This window comes from Podarcis erhardii (assembly GCF_964252035.2).
Source record: "Podarcis erhardii genome assembly, chromosome: 2".
Classification (NCBI taxonomy): Eukaryota; Metazoa; Chordata; class Lepidosauria; order Squamata; family Lacertidae; genus Podarcis; species Podarcis erhardii.
The window spans coordinates 6,180,957-6,197,592 of record NC_138498.1 but is presented as its reverse complement, the minus strand read 5'-3'; the positions used below and the strand labels follow the sequence as shown (position 1 = coordinate 6,197,592).

At 47.0% G+C, this 16,636-nt stretch overlaps 1 protein-coding gene across 1 annotated transcript in view; it reads right to left on the bottom strand.

Moving 5' to 3' along the window:
* Positions 1-7,830: 7,830 nt before the first annotated feature.
* FMNL3 (formin like 3) overlaps positions 7,831-16,636 on the bottom strand; it is a 102,164-nt gene continuing 93,358 nt past the window's right edge. The window contains 6 exon segments of the mRNA XM_081844390.1: positions 7,831-7,969; positions 8,443-8,493; positions 12,373-12,461; positions 12,463-12,487; positions 14,371-14,494; positions 15,414-15,503. Of these exon segments, the coding sequence (XP_081700516.1) occupies positions 8,471-8,493; positions 12,373-12,461; positions 12,463-12,487; positions 14,371-14,494; positions 15,414-15,503 (351 nt within the window). The 3' untranslated portion in view covers positions 7,831-7,969; positions 8,443-8,470.

Here is a 16,636-nt window from a genome sequence, read left to right as displayed (position 1 = left end):
AGGAAGGGGATTTTCGGAGGAGGGCAACATAGGTGTGCTTTACACTGGCTTGCACATTGTGGACAGATGTGCAAAGGAGGGAGGAGAGTCAAGTCACAAAAGGAAAGCTGTGCAGAATCATGGAAGTGCATATAATAAACAAAGCACAAGTATATTGTCTGTATGCAACAATAAATATGCACACAGACATTCCTCAGTAAGAATAAGCAATTTGTGCAATGCTGATCAGTTTATTTGCACAACTGTTTTTTTTTTATTGATGGATGTCACACTTTTAATATATCTAATTCAGTACACTAGTGTTTGTTTTATCGTGTGCATTTGTTGTGCGTCCCCCCCCTGCACAGCTCCCATCCTGCCAATTCCTTATTCTTTTGCAAATGTGAAATGCAATTCCAAAATCTGGCAGGTGGGTAGTACCTTTAGTGGGAACACCTGAAATGTCACAAAAGTGTGGCAAGCTTTCAAGTTCTCCATAACTCTTCCATTGGGCAAGATCTTACACAGAACACTAGGTGGGGTGGGGGAGTACATAAAATAGACTTTTGTAACTTGTAGTCCTAAAGTCAGCTTGTAGACTCGGTTCTAAGCTGGGAGATCTCAGGATGAATAAATCTCTTTCTCAGGTGCTACAGCTATCAGGCTACACTGTTAGGATTTTGAGATGAAGAAGCTGGGTCACCCAGATCTGTCCTAAACCTTAAAAACAAAGCACACAAGTTCCTGGGGTAGGTAGAGAACAGAAGTAAAGAGAAACCCACGAGTTTTTAAATTCAGCAAAGCCTGGGGTTAATTTGGGCTGTGTGCATGTTTAGAAACCTCTGGTTCTTCTAGAACGCAGCGTTCAATACAAAGAGAAATGATGCACCTGTTGTTTTGCCCAGCTTTTGGCCTCTGCCAACGCACACCACTGGGAGTCCTGAATAGGAATGTGAGCCTTGGGCTACGAAATGGTTCTGCACCCCATCTCTTGTCAAATGGGCACCCACTGTCCCAGGAGCTAAAAGCAAAGTGTGGCCGAGAGGAGGTGAGGAAACTGCACAGGTCTTAAAGCAAACATGATGGTGGTGGGAATAAATCAGATCCTCAGAGACAAAGCTCAGGTGGATAGCCTTTTTGTTTGTTTGTTTTATTTTCTCCGCCTTCTCCCATTAGTAGAAATTCTGTACAGTTCAAAAGGGGGGGGGAGAGGAGGAGGAGGCGGCACTGGCTTACAATACAGTCAATAATATTTCACATGTACAAAAAGTTACATCTAGCTACACAAAAGGACTACGATGGAGTGGATACGCCAGGAAGTTGGAGTGGATACACCAGGAAGATTCCTGCCTGCTTGGATTTAGCCTTGCTTGCCCTGTTAGCTGTGGCAAAGGCCTTTGAAGGGGTGGTTGGTCCCTTTTGCTTATTGGGTGGGTGGGGAAATAGTGTTTGCTCCAGAAGCAACTGTGTCTGTAGCCCAGCTTCCCCACTTCCAATTAGTGTTAAAATAGTGTTCCCTGTGCGTACTTGTAAGCAGTTTCACACCCACCTTTATTTTATTTTTTAAGACTTAGAGCAGGGGTTTCCAGCATGGTGCCCGTGGGTGCAAATGTGCCCACACAGGCCCTCCCTTTTGCCCATGTGGTCCCCTCCCCCAAGTTCAGCTTGAAAGAAGCATTGGGGTATGTATGTGTAAGAGAGAGGCCTGCGGCACTTTCTCCGGTTTGCAAATGTGTCCATGAGCCCCCAAAGGTTGGCGGCTGCTGACAGAGAGAGCTCTGATTCTTTGCTAGAAAAGGCAAATGTGTCGTGTGAGTTGGCAGTGTGGCTTTGGGTATACAGTGCAGGAAACCTAAATGCAACAACCTTGTGCCAAAAAACCCCCATATATATTCACAAGAGTTGGATTTCCTCAAATCTGCTGCAAAAGAATCATTACACAAATATGTGAGCTTGCTGCTGGTGGTGGTGTATTAAGGGAGCTGATTCACATATCTCTGTCCATCACTGAGTCAAAGCAAGGCCCACATTCTGTTTCCAAAATAAGCCAGCCAGGTGCTTCCAGGAAGCTCCAAACTAGAGCCTAGTGTTTGCTCTGTTTCTCCCCATCTTCTAGGACTCAAAGAGGTACTGAGACCAATCTGGTGTAGTGGCTTAGAGAACTGGAAGGAGGTCTGGGGAGACCTCGGTTCAAGTCTCCACTTTGGCCAGTCACTCTCTCACACCTAACCCACTTCACAAGGATGTTGCAAGAATGAAATTAGGAGTGTGGTGAGGGGAGAAATTTGTTTGCTACCCAGAGCTCCTTGGAGGAAGGAACAGCATTTTAATACTGCTGCAAGGAATTGCTATGTACTGTCACAGCCAATATATGTTGCTTCCTCAAGGAGATGTGTGGCAGCTGAATGAGCAAACTAGCTACTCCATTTGGGATTACATGTTCTGGCTAATCTGGTGACAACTCATTTGCACAGTGTAACCCTGCACATGACAACTTAGAAGTAGGCCCCAGTGAATTCAATGGAACTTACTCTCAGGCAAGCGAATATAGTCTTGCAGCCTCAAACATGCAATTCCTGTTGCAGCAATCAACAGATTGTGTGTGTGAACAAGATCCAACTCTCTCCTCCTGTAAGCAAGTTGGGCACATGATTTAAAGTGGTCACTTAAAAGTAGAGGAACCCAGAACCAAGTAGTTACTTAGGCTAGGGTTCATACTGTTGTGGCAATGGGCTGTGTAAATGGATCACTCTCGTCTAGCATCAAGGTTTAAGAGCTCTTGTGTAATCAAGCACCTTCCAGACGGTCACTATTTTGCAGGTGGAATTCAATAATATGCCAGCAAATTTAGACCATGCAATTAAAGTGGATTTTGCACTCATGCACAACAAAGGCACTTCCACTGTTAAAAATTGACTTTTTGTGGCAAGGGAAGTGATGGGGAAACAAGGGAAGGTGAGGGTTAACAACTGCTTAATGCAATGTCATAAAACCACACAAATCAGAATGAATGCTCAATAAGCAATCTATCTCCTCATAAACTTTTTGAAATCAGGACCAACGTCCAAGAAATAGATTTGCCTGGAAGAGCCTCCGATTGTGCAGGTGCCCCAGAGGTACGAAGGAGTAGGAGCTCATGTGTCAGGTTTTCTCTAGGCACAACTGCATGCAACACAGTTGTTGAAGGAAGATGTGACATCAAGAGTGGGATTAAAAGTGCAGCCCCAAATACACACTACATGTGAAAAATTGCAAGGGATTCTCTTAGTGTAGGCAGGAACACTCATGCTTTATCCTACAAAATCAATTTTTTTTTTTGGGGGGGGGTGTCTCAAAGTGACTGAGTGCATCACTCGCATCCCAATCCTTCCTAATACACCACCAGGATATAAATCAAATTGAACCAGTCAGAATTTCTCTCTTGCACACATACGTACATAACATACATCCCCAGCGCCTCTATTAGTGTTTCCCATGCTCCTTGTGTCCCACGTTTCACTTACTGCTTCTAAATACATTCTGCCCTGTATCTGCCCATCCCACCCACAAAGCTGTTTCTCTTCCACTGCCTTCCAGTTGCAGGTAGGGCTGCCAGGTCTTTATCTGCAACTGGGCCATCAGACCAAGAGCGCAAGCCTTATTTCCTTACCAGATTCCTTTGACCACCCTCCTGATATATGAGCTTTCCGAAAAATAACACTGATGCCACAGTTCCATCCTCATAACCACCAACATGAATTCAAATTTCCACTTAACCTATTAAGCAGGCATTGAAATTGTGGGTTGTTTTACTGTTCTCGTTTCGGCACGTATGCATATTACAGAGTGGTTAAAGGCAGCCTTGCAAATAAAGCCTGAAAAATTACTAGTCTACAAGAATCTCTGTTGGTATTTCCTGGCCTCAGCTACCTCCCCCCACTGCCCCCAGCTTCCCCATCTGGTCACTTGGAATAACCAACCGAGTAGCTGATTGCAAACCTATTTAAGTCCAGTAAGGAGTCTCCACTCTTGCTTAGGTGAAATGTACACAGAGGACTTCCAGGGAGTATCTGGCTGGTCACCACTGGAAACAGAATGTTGGACATTGGGCTGACCCACAGCAGATTTACCTGTGCCTTTAGCGGCTCAATCACACACTTGCCCCTCCTTGGAATGGGATGATGTGACTGATTTCAGTGGACATACTTCCCAGCCTAGTGGCCTTCCTCTCAGTGAACCTAGCTGTTGAGGAAGATGCAAGGTTCCTTGCAGGTAACCTATACAAATTGGGAAGTTAGAGGCAGCTGTATTTTTGAGGGAAGTGAAGATGGTAGTTGATATGCAAAGTATGTTGAGGTGGCAATGGCTGCTGGATTTTGCAGTGGGGGTGGGGGTTAGGTTCTTTGGAATACCTGGGTTCCCAAACCCGGCCACTGATTTCTCCACCTCACCCACAAATGGTTTGGAGACTGCTTTGAATATTTTAAAAAACATTCGAAAAATAGTTTACATGAAGTTTAACGTCAGACCTTCATATTCACAGGACAGAAACAAAAGGCAAAATATATCCAGCATACAATGACCAAAAAGAAAAAGAAATGAGTCAGTCTGGGACCTGTCAGTTCTTTCGGTGGAATTATTTTCTGTTCCACAGAGCTCCAAAATTTACAACCCATTCTGCTCTGCTGCACCCCAGCAAAGTGATGGGGCCATGCTCTAAGGCTTCCTTACCTAGGAGTAAGGACTATTGACTTCAATGGGCTTTACATCTGAGTAACCATGCACAGGGTGAACATATAAAGCTGCATCAGTCCATCTAGCCCTGTTTGTTTAGACTGGCAGTGGCTTTCTAAGGTCTCAGGCAGAGTGGGAGAGGCCTGAACCTGGAACCTTATGAAGTGCAGTCGTTAGGCTCCTAGGGATCTCATCTAAAATGCAGGCCTCGGGTTGCCTTTGGGCAGGATTCAAACCCACAGGTGCAAACCTAGCAGGGGTGCTGGGCCTAAACCACAGAGCCATTTTTTCTGGGGACACAATAGCTCAGCCATAAGCACTGGGTTCCCTGCAAGAGTCACCCTGAGAGTCTTTGGCACGGTTTATATACAGACGGTTAATGCAGGGAGATGCTTCTGCCATGACTAACGCTCTAGAACGCCGAGCATCACTGCTTTTCGCAGGTGTGCCCAAACAGAAGGATTTGCTGAGTCCTTCCAGATCAAGTGGTTGATTCCTTCCATTGTCTAGATAACTAGGATGCCACAGGGCCTTGGCACGTGTTCTGAAATCCCAGTTATCTCTCCACAGACTTATGGGGCCAAAGTCACATAGGAGCATTCTGCTGTGCAAATGCTCTTGTGAGTAGTTGGTAATGCTTTGGAGCCTGGGGTCAAAAGATCAACAGGACTCACCTGGGTCGGCCTTGGAAAGAAATGTGGATGAATATTCAAATACAGGAAAAAGGACAACTTCATATTCGTAAGCTCTGTTGGAGCCAGCCCTATCTAAAGATCTCTTTGGTGTATTAAGATCTATGTAAACCTCTTTCACATAAAGCTAATTGCTTCCTGGTTCCAGAAAGTGGCTAAACCCCCAAGGGAGTAAAGTTGATTCCCTGAATTAAAAACAATTGAAGAAGCAATCCTGCTTTCGTTGTCAAATGGCTTTATCCTAATGCTATCTGCAGCTCTAATAACTTCTGGACTAACATCTTTGGTCGGGGGGAAGCATTAAAGCAGGTTAAGAGGAGATAAAGTGGGTCCTCTTTTCCCGATTGTCTTAAGAAACATCATGGCCTGGAAACTGAGGCCGGGGTTCAGATAGGAAGGCAGCAATTGGCCATCATAGTGCAAGGGCCAAAAGTGGTCTACTATTTAGCATGATGAGTCAGGTACCAGAGGCGGCTGATTCCTGGCACCCTCATGAGGTAACATCGACTGGAAAGTTATTTGCTGAAAGTCTCACTGATATTAATGAGCTCATTCCATTTATTTCAATGAAATGTTCGCTGATGGGTTCTGTTCCATGTTACTTAGTGGGAAGTAGAGAGGGGCGCCATTTTGACAGTAATGAATTAATGGCTACAAAATGGCTCCCTCCTGCATGCTAATATCTCACTTGCTATCTTTGTTACCTGCAGCGTTTAACTTCTTGAGGATGATTCCCAGGCTACAATTTAGTGTTTTTACTGCAGGTATACAAATGTATTGGGGACTGGCCTTAGGGATGGAAGAGAGTTTCATTCTGTCCCCCTTTTAAAGTGAATCAACAAAGTTCTCACACAGCCACCCTGGACAAACACACAATTCAGAACATAATTGTCCTCTGGATTTTGCAATAAAAATTCTCAGGTCAAACAATGTACCAAAATGCGTCAAAAAGGCATATTTTAGGATGACATGCATTTAGAAATGCATACACTCAGATAAAATACTTATTTAAGAACGGATTTTGGTACATTAAAAAAAAAATACTGCACATTAATGCAGGAACAGACTTATGAACGAACACATACAAAATTGACACAATTGGGAAATAAGATGGATCCACCCGTCCCTAGCTGGTTCTGAAAGATGCAACATTCATACATAACCATTGGTGCTTGTTCTGAGGGGTTCAAGAGGACATAGCAGGTGAGCTAGATTTGACCTGGTGAGAATTAAGGCATTTGGTCCAGTAAATGAGAAGAGAGCTGTATCTAAAACACCATACATGAACTGGAAGCATAATTTGGTCCTCTGGAAAATAATGAGAATAAGAAAACTAAAAAAATTAAAAGAAAACTAAAAAAAATAAAAACTGGGCAGCATCATGTATGGAAGTGAGAGCTGGACCATAAAGAAGGCTGATCACTGAAGAATTGATGCTTTTGAATTATGGTGCTGGAGGAGACTCTTGAGAGTCTCATGGACTACAAGAAGATCAAATGTATCCATTCTTAAGGAAATCAGCCCTGAGTGCTCACCGGAAGGACAGATCCTGAAGCTGAGACTCCAATACTTTGGCCACCTCATGAGAAGAGAAGACTCCCTGGAAAAGACCCTGATGTTGGGAAAGGTGGAGGGCACAAGGAGAAGGGGACGACAGAGGACGAGATGGTTGGACAGTGTTCTCGAACTACAAACATGAGTCTGACCAAACTGCGGGAGGCAGTGGAAGACAGGAGTGCCTGGCGTGCTCTGGTTCATGGGATCACGAAGAGTCGGACACGACTAAACAACTAAGCAACAACAACAATGGGCAGCATCAAAAGTTGCCTGTAACCTACCTAAGATCTTTCTTTTGATAATCAATGGTTGGCTCATCACCGTCGTTTCTCTGCTGTGCAAACACCAGGGTCACTTCATGCAGTTGAGACATGAGACTTTTGGTCTGAAGGTTCCCCCTTTTGAAGGATTCCAGTGGTTTTTCGAAAGGCCATTGGCGCCTAGCTTTTAAGCTCTTCAATGCCAGCTCAATAGACTGCTGCTCCAAGAAGACCACAGTATTGCTGAAGGCTGCTCCAGAAAAACGTTGCTGGTTCACAAAACTAGCGCCATACACAAAGGTCTACTAATGGAAATACTCTTCCTCCCCCCCCCCCCAAAAAAAACACACCCCACACTCCCGCACATGATGATGTCCTCTGTCTCAATCCAGTCAAAGTGCAATTTTGGTCCAGATGCTCAAAGAAGGGCTGAGGCTTGAGAAGGGGGAAGTCAGACACCTGCTGGCCAAAGGCACTTCTAAACAACCGAAACAGCCTTGTCCTTCAGAGCTGGCTCAGTGAGGGGACAGGAGGAGCAAGGGCTGACGGGAAAGGTCATATATGTACAGATTAAAAAATACACCTTAAATAATAAGAGAATAACAATAATACTGTCGCAGTAAGGCACTTCCTAAATGTCCCTTTGGTTCTTCAGCTTAAAATGTTTGAAAGGATGGAAGTTTTTTTTTTCTTTGGCAAAAGGAGAACTAGGCCTGGGCTGTTGGGAATGCAGCGTTAGCCCATTGGAAAGGCAGCGTATGCAGAGCTCTGTGGGAGAAAGGAACAGCCAGTCAGGACGGGAGTAAAGAATTGCTGGAGAAACAATGCATAAGCTGTTGCTGTCGGGGGACATTAAAGACTGTGAGGCAGTTCATGTACCAATTGGAGTGGGGTGAAAGGCAGGTGGCAAGAGTTCTTGCCCCTTGGGGGCATATAACCACCCACCCAGGTCACCCCTCTCCACATTCCCCCTTTTCAGGCAAGAGCATACGAGACGCCTCTTTGCCTGAGTATCAAACAATGGGTTACGTGGCAGGCTAGAGAAATAAAAGGGCTACCCCCTCTCCCCGCCAGTGGGGGCTATGGAGCAAGACTGAAGGCAGCTGAGGATGATGGGCAACTGTGATGGCCAGTTCTCTGTCCCAAGGGCAAACTTTTCGTTTTGGTGTCTCCTACTTAGGCAGAAGCAGCAAAGCAGAGGATAAAAGGCTCTGGGCATCCAGAAAGCTGTTGTTTCTTACCCTATGCCACGGATGAATTGAGAGGGGACTAGAGGCAGATGGTTCTTGCTGCTATGGAAGGGATAAAAACAAAAATTAGGCCAAATTGAGAAGTGGTGGGTGGGAGGGAAAGCTCTTCTCCCCTAGGGGCTGGATTCTGCCCTCGCCAAGCCTTGTAAGGAGCCATGAGGTCTGGAAAAGCACCAGCTCATCCAATTGCCATGGTGGGGTTGGGGATGGAGCTGCTAAATCTTTAAACCAAACTCTCTGGTGCCCAGCCTCTGTGGCTCCCAGCTCTATCTGCACATTGCTAATGATGGGGATTGCCTGAGTTGCAGTCGAAACAGTGCAACTGATTCCCTCACAGTCCACATGCGCTGGGACTTCACTGTGCTCTTGGGAAACCACTGGGGGATCAGATCAGTGCTGCCTTCTCCATGGGGGCACCCCAAGGACACTGCCTGTGCTCCCCACTGTTTGCTACTGCACCAAGCTGGCACTGTAGGCCGTCAGTGCGTGGACATGTTCTTAAGTCAGGGGTGAGGAACCTGTGGCCGTCTATATGTGGCCGGGCTACAGATCCATCATTCCCTGACCATTGGTCAGGCTGGTGGAGGCTGGTGGGAACTGGGAGTCCAACGACACCAGGGTGGCAGCCACAGGTTTTTCGCCCCTGCCTTGAAAGTCTTGGGCTTAAACCCGTCCAGACACACTGAGTGCAATCCAGACAAGGCTAAGGCATGCCTAAATAATCAGACCTGGCATTTATCAGAGCACCAAAAGTCCTTCACGGACAATCCAGCCGCAGACTTAAATGTGATGAAGCCCATTGGCCTTACCTGTACTTAATTTTGTATTGGTCTGTGGCCATTATGACAGCCATCCTTACAATAACTGTAAGGTAGGTCAGCATTATCTACCCCCATATTGCAGGGAGGGGCTGAAGTTGAGAAATAGTGGCCTTAAGGTTGCCTAACAAATTCATGGCTGGCGTGGCATTTGAAGCAGGAGTTTGACAGTTGGCATTTACTACATCTGTTTGTACGTCACTTCCAGTCATTTTTATGAGTAAAATGGTGGCGGCGACAACAGCTACTACTATCATTACTAATGGTGCTAAATACATGCAAGCATCTATAGGAACACAAAAATATAGGAAGCTGCCTTATACTATTGGCCCAGCAACCCAGTAAGAACACATGATGAGGCTTGCTGGATCAGGCCAATGGCCCAACTTGTCCCTTATTCTGTTCTCACAGTGGCCAACAAGATGCTTCTTGGGAGTCCCACAAAGCAGGACCTGAGCGCAACTGCTGCTCTCTTCCCACTTATGGTTCCTTCCCAGCCACTGGTTTTGTCCACTCTGCCTGGCAGTGGCTTTCTAAGGGCCGAGGACCTTTCTTTGCCACTAGCTAGCTGAACTTCCGGGAGACTTCAGTGTGCACTTAATTCCCATTTAATTCAGCAAGATTTGGGTACGCCTCTGTATTGCGCCCAGTTTGCATATTCAGCTCTTATGGAAACAGAAAGAAGTCCGGAGATGAAAATCTGCATGAATTTTGCCTCTTTGATTAAAAAAACAAGCTTGGCCAAAATATAGCCTGTTTTGGCTGGAGTGGGAGGATAAATTATCATACAGATCATATTTTGAACAAATGAAACTGTTAATTATTCTATTTGCAGCTCCCCTTCCTCCAAAATATACATTTTAGCTGTAACTATACAGCTACTTTTCCAGGAGAAACCCCCATGGAACTCAACGGGACTTGTTTTTCAGTAAAAATACATAGGCTTGCAGTCTTGATCTCACTCCATGGTTTTTTAAACAGTCTCTTTCAGATGTATCGGGTGGTTGCAGGAGGCATATTTGAACGTGCCCTTGCAAAATATAGATCTCTACATTAAGGCACGCTTAAGTGGTACAGTCCCTAAAGGAAGACATAGCATGAGAGTTTGCTGCTTGTGGAAACTGTCCCTAGGTTGTAATCATAGAATCATAGAATCATAGAGTTGGAAGAGACCACAAGGGCCATCGAGTCCAACCCCCTGCCAAGCAGGAAACACCATCAGAGCACTCCTGACATATGGTTGTCAAGCCACTGCTTAAAGACCTCCAAAGAAGGAGACTCCACCACACTCCTGGGCAGCAAATTCCACTGTCGAACAGCTCTTACTGTCAGGAAGTTCTTCCTAATGTTTAGGTGGAATCTTCTTTCTTGTAGTTTGGAACCATTGCTCCGTGTCCGCTTCTCTGGAGCAGCAGAAAACAACCTTTCTCCCTCCTGTATGTGACATCCTTTTATATATTTGAACATGGCTATCATATCACCCCTTAACCTCCTCTTCTCCAGGCTAAACATGCCCAGCTCCCTTAGCCGTTCCTCATAAGGCATCGTTTCCAGGCCTTTGACCATTTTGGTTGCCCTCCTCTGGACACGTTCCAGTTTGTCAGTGTCCTTCTTGAACTGTGGTGCCCAGAACTGGACACAGTACTCCAGATGAGGTCTGGCCAGAGCAGAATACAGTGGCACTATTACTTCCCTTGATCTAGATGCAATACTCCTATTGATGCAGCCCAGAATTGCATTGGCTTTTTTAGCTGCCGCGTCACACTGTTGGCTCATGTCAAGTTTGTGGTCAACCAAGACTCCTAGATCCTTTTCACATGTACTGCTCTCAAGCCAGGTGTCACCCATCTTGTATTTGTGCCTCTCATTTTTTTTTGCCCAAGTGCAATACTTTACATTTCTCCCTATTAAAATTCATCTTGTTTGAACACTATGTTGACTGCAGTTAGATGGTGCTGTTTTCAGCCCCAACAATAATTCAGGCAGCAACCCCCACCCACCCACCTCCATTCTTCAATCAAGAGAGGATTTAGTAAAGCTACTCTACTGCATTAGTGTGATAAGATGATCTGATAAACAGACTGGATGCATGCAAATCAAGACAGGGGGTCTGTAACAACCTCATCATGCCAACCATGCAAGGTATAGACAACAGAATTGTGGATACAAGATGATGCCTCTGGGTCCATGCAGGGATTCTCAACAGTGAAAAGGAAGATGCAGTGAAGGGGCTTTTGTTTTTGAGGGGGGTCACTTTTCTTTTAAAATACTTAATTTCTGGTCCTTTAAATCAACCAGCAAGTTTCTATCCTTCGTGTTAGCAGAGAGAACCCTGGAAATGTATAAGGAAGGAAGGCAGTGTGCAATTCTGTCCAAAGGAGAATTCTGGCAGGTGCAGCTTGTCGTGTGGAAGTGAGGGGAAATTTTCTCTCTCTCTCTCTTTACACAACTAATTGAAATGTACTGGAGCCTCGTCTTGTGCATCAGGTCACCTTGGAGGCAGCCTGGAAAGAGAAGCTCACACAGGCATCAACTACAGTGGTACCTCAGGTTACATATGCTTCAGGTTACATACGCCTCAGGTTAAAGACTCTGCTAACCCAGAAATAGTGCTTCAGGATAAGAACTTTGCTTCAGGATGAGAACAGAAATCAGGCTCCGGCAGCGCGGCAGCAGCAGGAGGCCCCGTTAGCTAAAGTGGTGTTTCAGGTTAAGAACAGTTTCAGGTTAAGAACGGACCTCCGGAACGAATTAAGTACTTAACCTGAGGTACCACTGTACTGTCATGATTCCTGAGCAGCACCGCTGAGTCGACAAAGCAACTCTCTCTATAAGCCTCCATAATGAAATTTCCGTGACCTGGCTTTCGGACTACAATTCCCATCAGCCCCATGTTGGCTGGAGCTGATGGGAGTTGTTGTCAAAAAAATACCTGGAAGGCACCAGGTTGGAAGTTAGGCTGCTGTATAGTGATGGTGATTTTCTGCCAAGTGTGGCCTCTGAGAAGAGGTTGGGAGGAGACAGCAAGGCATGCAGGAGGGAAGCCTGGGCTCTGTGGAGGGAGCAGCTGCATGCAGAAGAGGAAGAGACGATCCACGGGTACCTTTGACGAGGGAGAGGGCGGAGCTAACAGTTAGGCTCGTCATGGTGGGATGGCTCGCAGAAAAAGCGAGACCCCCGCTTCGCTGTGCGGGCAGTGAAGGGGACGCTCTTCAACACTGCGGGGTGGGAGGGGAACGGACAAAGACATACAAGATACGTCAGACACTGAGAAACACGGTGGGCGGCTTATTTCACAGAACGTGGATGCAGCTATACTCGGGACGTCTTAGGCGGCGGGGGGGGGGTGGCATATACGGCTAGTGCATCAAGGAGGGGACTATCTCAGGGATAGAAGCCCAGGGCCAGAATTCTGTCATACACATTTGAAAGAAAGCCTCTGGAAGGCAAAATGGTTTGTTTTACAAGAACGGTAACACCGGTGTTGTTATTAACGCCTCTCAGGAGGCTACATTGGAGATGGCCTACGGACAGTCCGGCCTGCAAAGCCACAGAGTGACCATATGGCAAGGAGGGCATGGCTCCTGTAGCTTTAAATGGGTGCACAGGCAAGGGAATTCTGGCTTTGGTATGTGGGGAAAGCTGTCCCTGCCAAAAATTCCCTCACCTGCACAGCTACTCAGGGTACAAGAACCTTGGCCTCCTTTGCAGCTGGTCACCCTACTCTAGCCTTAACCAACCTGGTGCCCTCTGGCTGATTTGGTCTGATACAAAGCAACTCGAGGGCACCAGGTGGGCAAAAGCTGCCCTGAGGAGTTTCCCCGCCTCACGCAATGACCCAGCCATGCCCATTTTCAACACAGTGCTTCCTAGGAAGTATATGCTAGGCCCGGCTGGTTTGGGGGCCAAGGGCAGCACGATGTGCTTCTGCCCAGGAGAACAGAGTGTTACCTGAGGCTGTAAACGTCAGCCATCTCTGCTGCTCATCACTGAGCACCTCAAGTCATTAGTGGAATGGTGGTACAAAAGTGTTATACCACAGGTGGCAGGGAAGACCCTCACAGAGCCAAGCAAATACCACAACGGGGGAACATCAGCACGGAAGCAGGCAAATGTCACTCCTCACCTAAGCCTGAGGAAGGCTGTTCGCAACTGGGGCCTGATTTCATAGAATCATAGAGTTGGAAGAGACCACAAGGGCCATCGAGACCAACCCCCTGCCAAGCAGGAAACACCATCAGAGCACTCCTGACATATGGTTGTCAAGCCTCTGCTTAAAGACCTCCAAAGAAGGAGACTCCACCACACTCCTGGGCAGCAAATTCCACTGTTGAACAGCTCTTACTGTCAGGAAGTTCTTCCTAATGTTTAGGTGGAATCTTCTTTCTTGTAGTTTGGATCCATTGCTCCGTGTCCGCTTCTCTGGAGCAGCAGAAAACAACCTTTCTCCCTCCTCTATGTGACATCCTTTTATATATTTGAACATGGCTATCATATCACCCCTTAACCTCCTCTTCTCCAGGCTAAACATGCCCAGCTCCCTTTATGAGCCGCGATATATTTTGTCTTGTGGAGCAGGTCCACAGACATGCCAAATAGGCACAGAATGTGGAACTGAGTGCAGAAAGTGGTTTCCACACCTGAACACACACACTTTCTCATGGTTTTTTTTTAAAAAGAAAATAGTTTCTAGTCCTTAGGGGGGCAAAAATAAGACGGTGGTGTCGTGTGTGTGTGTGCTTCACAGATATTAGGCTGGACAGGCCCTTAAGAACCCACCATATAGGCCCCATTTTGCTTTATTGTTGGAGGGGATGGGCTGGAAAAGGAAGAGCATTTGGGAAAGAAATAAAACATTGTTCCCTCAGGAGACTTCCGTTCACAAATACATCACGGTATACGTAAATAAAAAGGAGGAGGGGCGAGAGGGGAGCATTATAGAGGGCCAGAGATACAGTGTAGGGTGAGGCCCTTCACTCTGAGAGCACAAGCGGTGCCTAAAACGCCTTCTTTTCTTTGCCCACGCAAAGCCACAACAGTCACTGGTGGGGGGGAAAATGAGCACAGCAAAGGAAGTGGACGTTCTGGGTGGGTTGCTTACCGGTGATAATATCCTCAATGGTCCCATCTTTGCCTTCATAAACAGGCCGGTGGTCCTTGGCCTGGCGCCGCCTCAGCTCCGCAATCAACTCTTGCTGCTGCCACTTGTTGCGCTGCAAAGGCAACTGCGGGCAGGTCAGGAATTAGAAGGAAAAACAGCCCCAGCTCAGCCGCCACACCGTGTCCCACTGTCCATGAACCTGACTGACGCTCCTACCTGACTGACAGGTGCAGCCACTTTGAAAATGTGTGTGTGTGTGTGTGTGTGTGTGTGTGTGTGTGTGCCTCTCTCTCTTTTAGGGATTAAAAGGGGCCCAGAGACACAGCAAGGGCCATGCGTGGACTTTCTCGTGAGACGTTTCACTAGCAAGGAAAGGCTTCCATCTGCCACTGGACCCATCAGGCTGAGGCTCTGTGCTGTGAGCAGAATGGCACACAGAAGAGCAGGCCAGCTGAAAAAAGAAAATGTTCCTCACGGTTTCTCTCCCAGTCTCACACTACGGGAAAGTGAGCACCAATTTAATGAGCAGCTGGCTTCCCTGTCACAAAGCCCAGAAGGAGAGTCCTTCTCGGTAACACCGTGTGAACTGCACTAGCCAGTGCTATTCATATTTATCGACAAAGCACCGAATCAAAACTTGGGAAGTCGCCTTTCGCCAAGTCAGGTCGTTGTTCCATCTCACTCAGTATTACTTACACTGACTGGCAACAGCAGCTTTCTGGGGGGCGGTTTCTGGCCCTCCCTGAACACTGTGCCAGGTGCCATTCCCATTCTCTCTTGGGACATAACCTGGGAGGGGGTAGAACTGCATCAATAAGAGCTGCTCTTCTACAAATCTGCCTTTGGAGCAGCAGGAGATATGAAGGACTGAAAGGCATCACACACAAGTTGACAAGAAGCTAATAACAGTATGTCCGTCCCCACCATGCAAATGGCAGGAGGGGCTTCCTTTGACCCTCCCTCCCTCCCTCCCTCCCTCCCTCCCTCCCTTTCCAGAACGCATCCCTTCTGGTCTCCTGGCTCCCTGCACCATCACCCCCTACCTTCTCCAGCCTCTTGGCTTCTTGGGCCAGCGCCTGCTCTCTTTGGGCCTGTTCCTGCTTCTTACGCATCTCGTTGTCTTGCTCTGCATCCTGGAAGAGAAGATGGAAGCAGGGAGAAAAGTTAGAAGACAGTCCAACCAGTAGCCAGGCAGCACCTAGCTGGGGATATATGGAGATGGAGTTCCACTGAGCCTGCTGGGAGAGATTTGCCCGGCACTTTGCGGGCACAATCACTTGGATCTGTGCTGAGCTGGATGCCACCATTCGAGTCAATATCAATTCCACAAATAATTAAATGGGCCCATCTAGTCCAATATATCTTCCATTTGGCAAGACACAATTAAAGGTAAAGGGACCCCTGACAGTTAAGTCCAGTTGCGAACGACTCGGGGGTTGCGGTGCTCATCTCGCTTTACAGGCCGAGGGAGCTGGCATTTGTCTACAGACAGTTTTTCTGGGTCATGTGGCCAGCATGACTAAGCTGCTACTGGTGCAACAGAACACTGACACCAGAGCAGCGCATGGAAATGCCGTTTACCTTCCCGCCGGAGCAGTACCTATTAATCTACTTGCACTTTTTGGTGTGCTTTTGAACTGCTAGGTTGGCAGGAGCTGGGACTGAGCAATGGGAGCTCACCCCATCATGGGGATTCGAACCCCTGACCTTTTGATCAGCAAGCCCAAGACTCAGTGGTTTAGACCACAGCGCCACCCGTGTCCCACATAAATTACTGCCTTACAAATTTTCTGCAGGCTCAGCTGCAGAAAATAACTCATGCCATTTCACGTGTGCTATGAAGCTCTAGTTTATTTACTTATATTTCTTTGTATGGTTGTAAGTTGCTTTAAACTGTTTTTAATATTGTGTTTTAATGCTATAGCCCACCCTGGGACCTTAGATAGATAAGATATTCTTATTACCTGCCCTTCATTCTATCTATTGTCCACACTGGCTGGCAGCATCTCTCCAGACCAGGCTCTCAGACTCTCTGTTTTTAAACAGGAGGTGCCCAGGACTGGCTTGCAAAGCAGGTGCTCAACCAGAGGTAGATGGGCCTTCCCTCTAAAATGACTACCGTTCCTGGCCACATGGTGGGGCAGTAGACAAGAGCATTTAGTCCAGCCACAGGAAATCCAGGCTCAGCTGCACAACCCGCTGCCTGGTGAGTTGCCTTGCGTGGGAATCACAGAGCTGGAAAGGGACTCAATGGACCATACCCCCC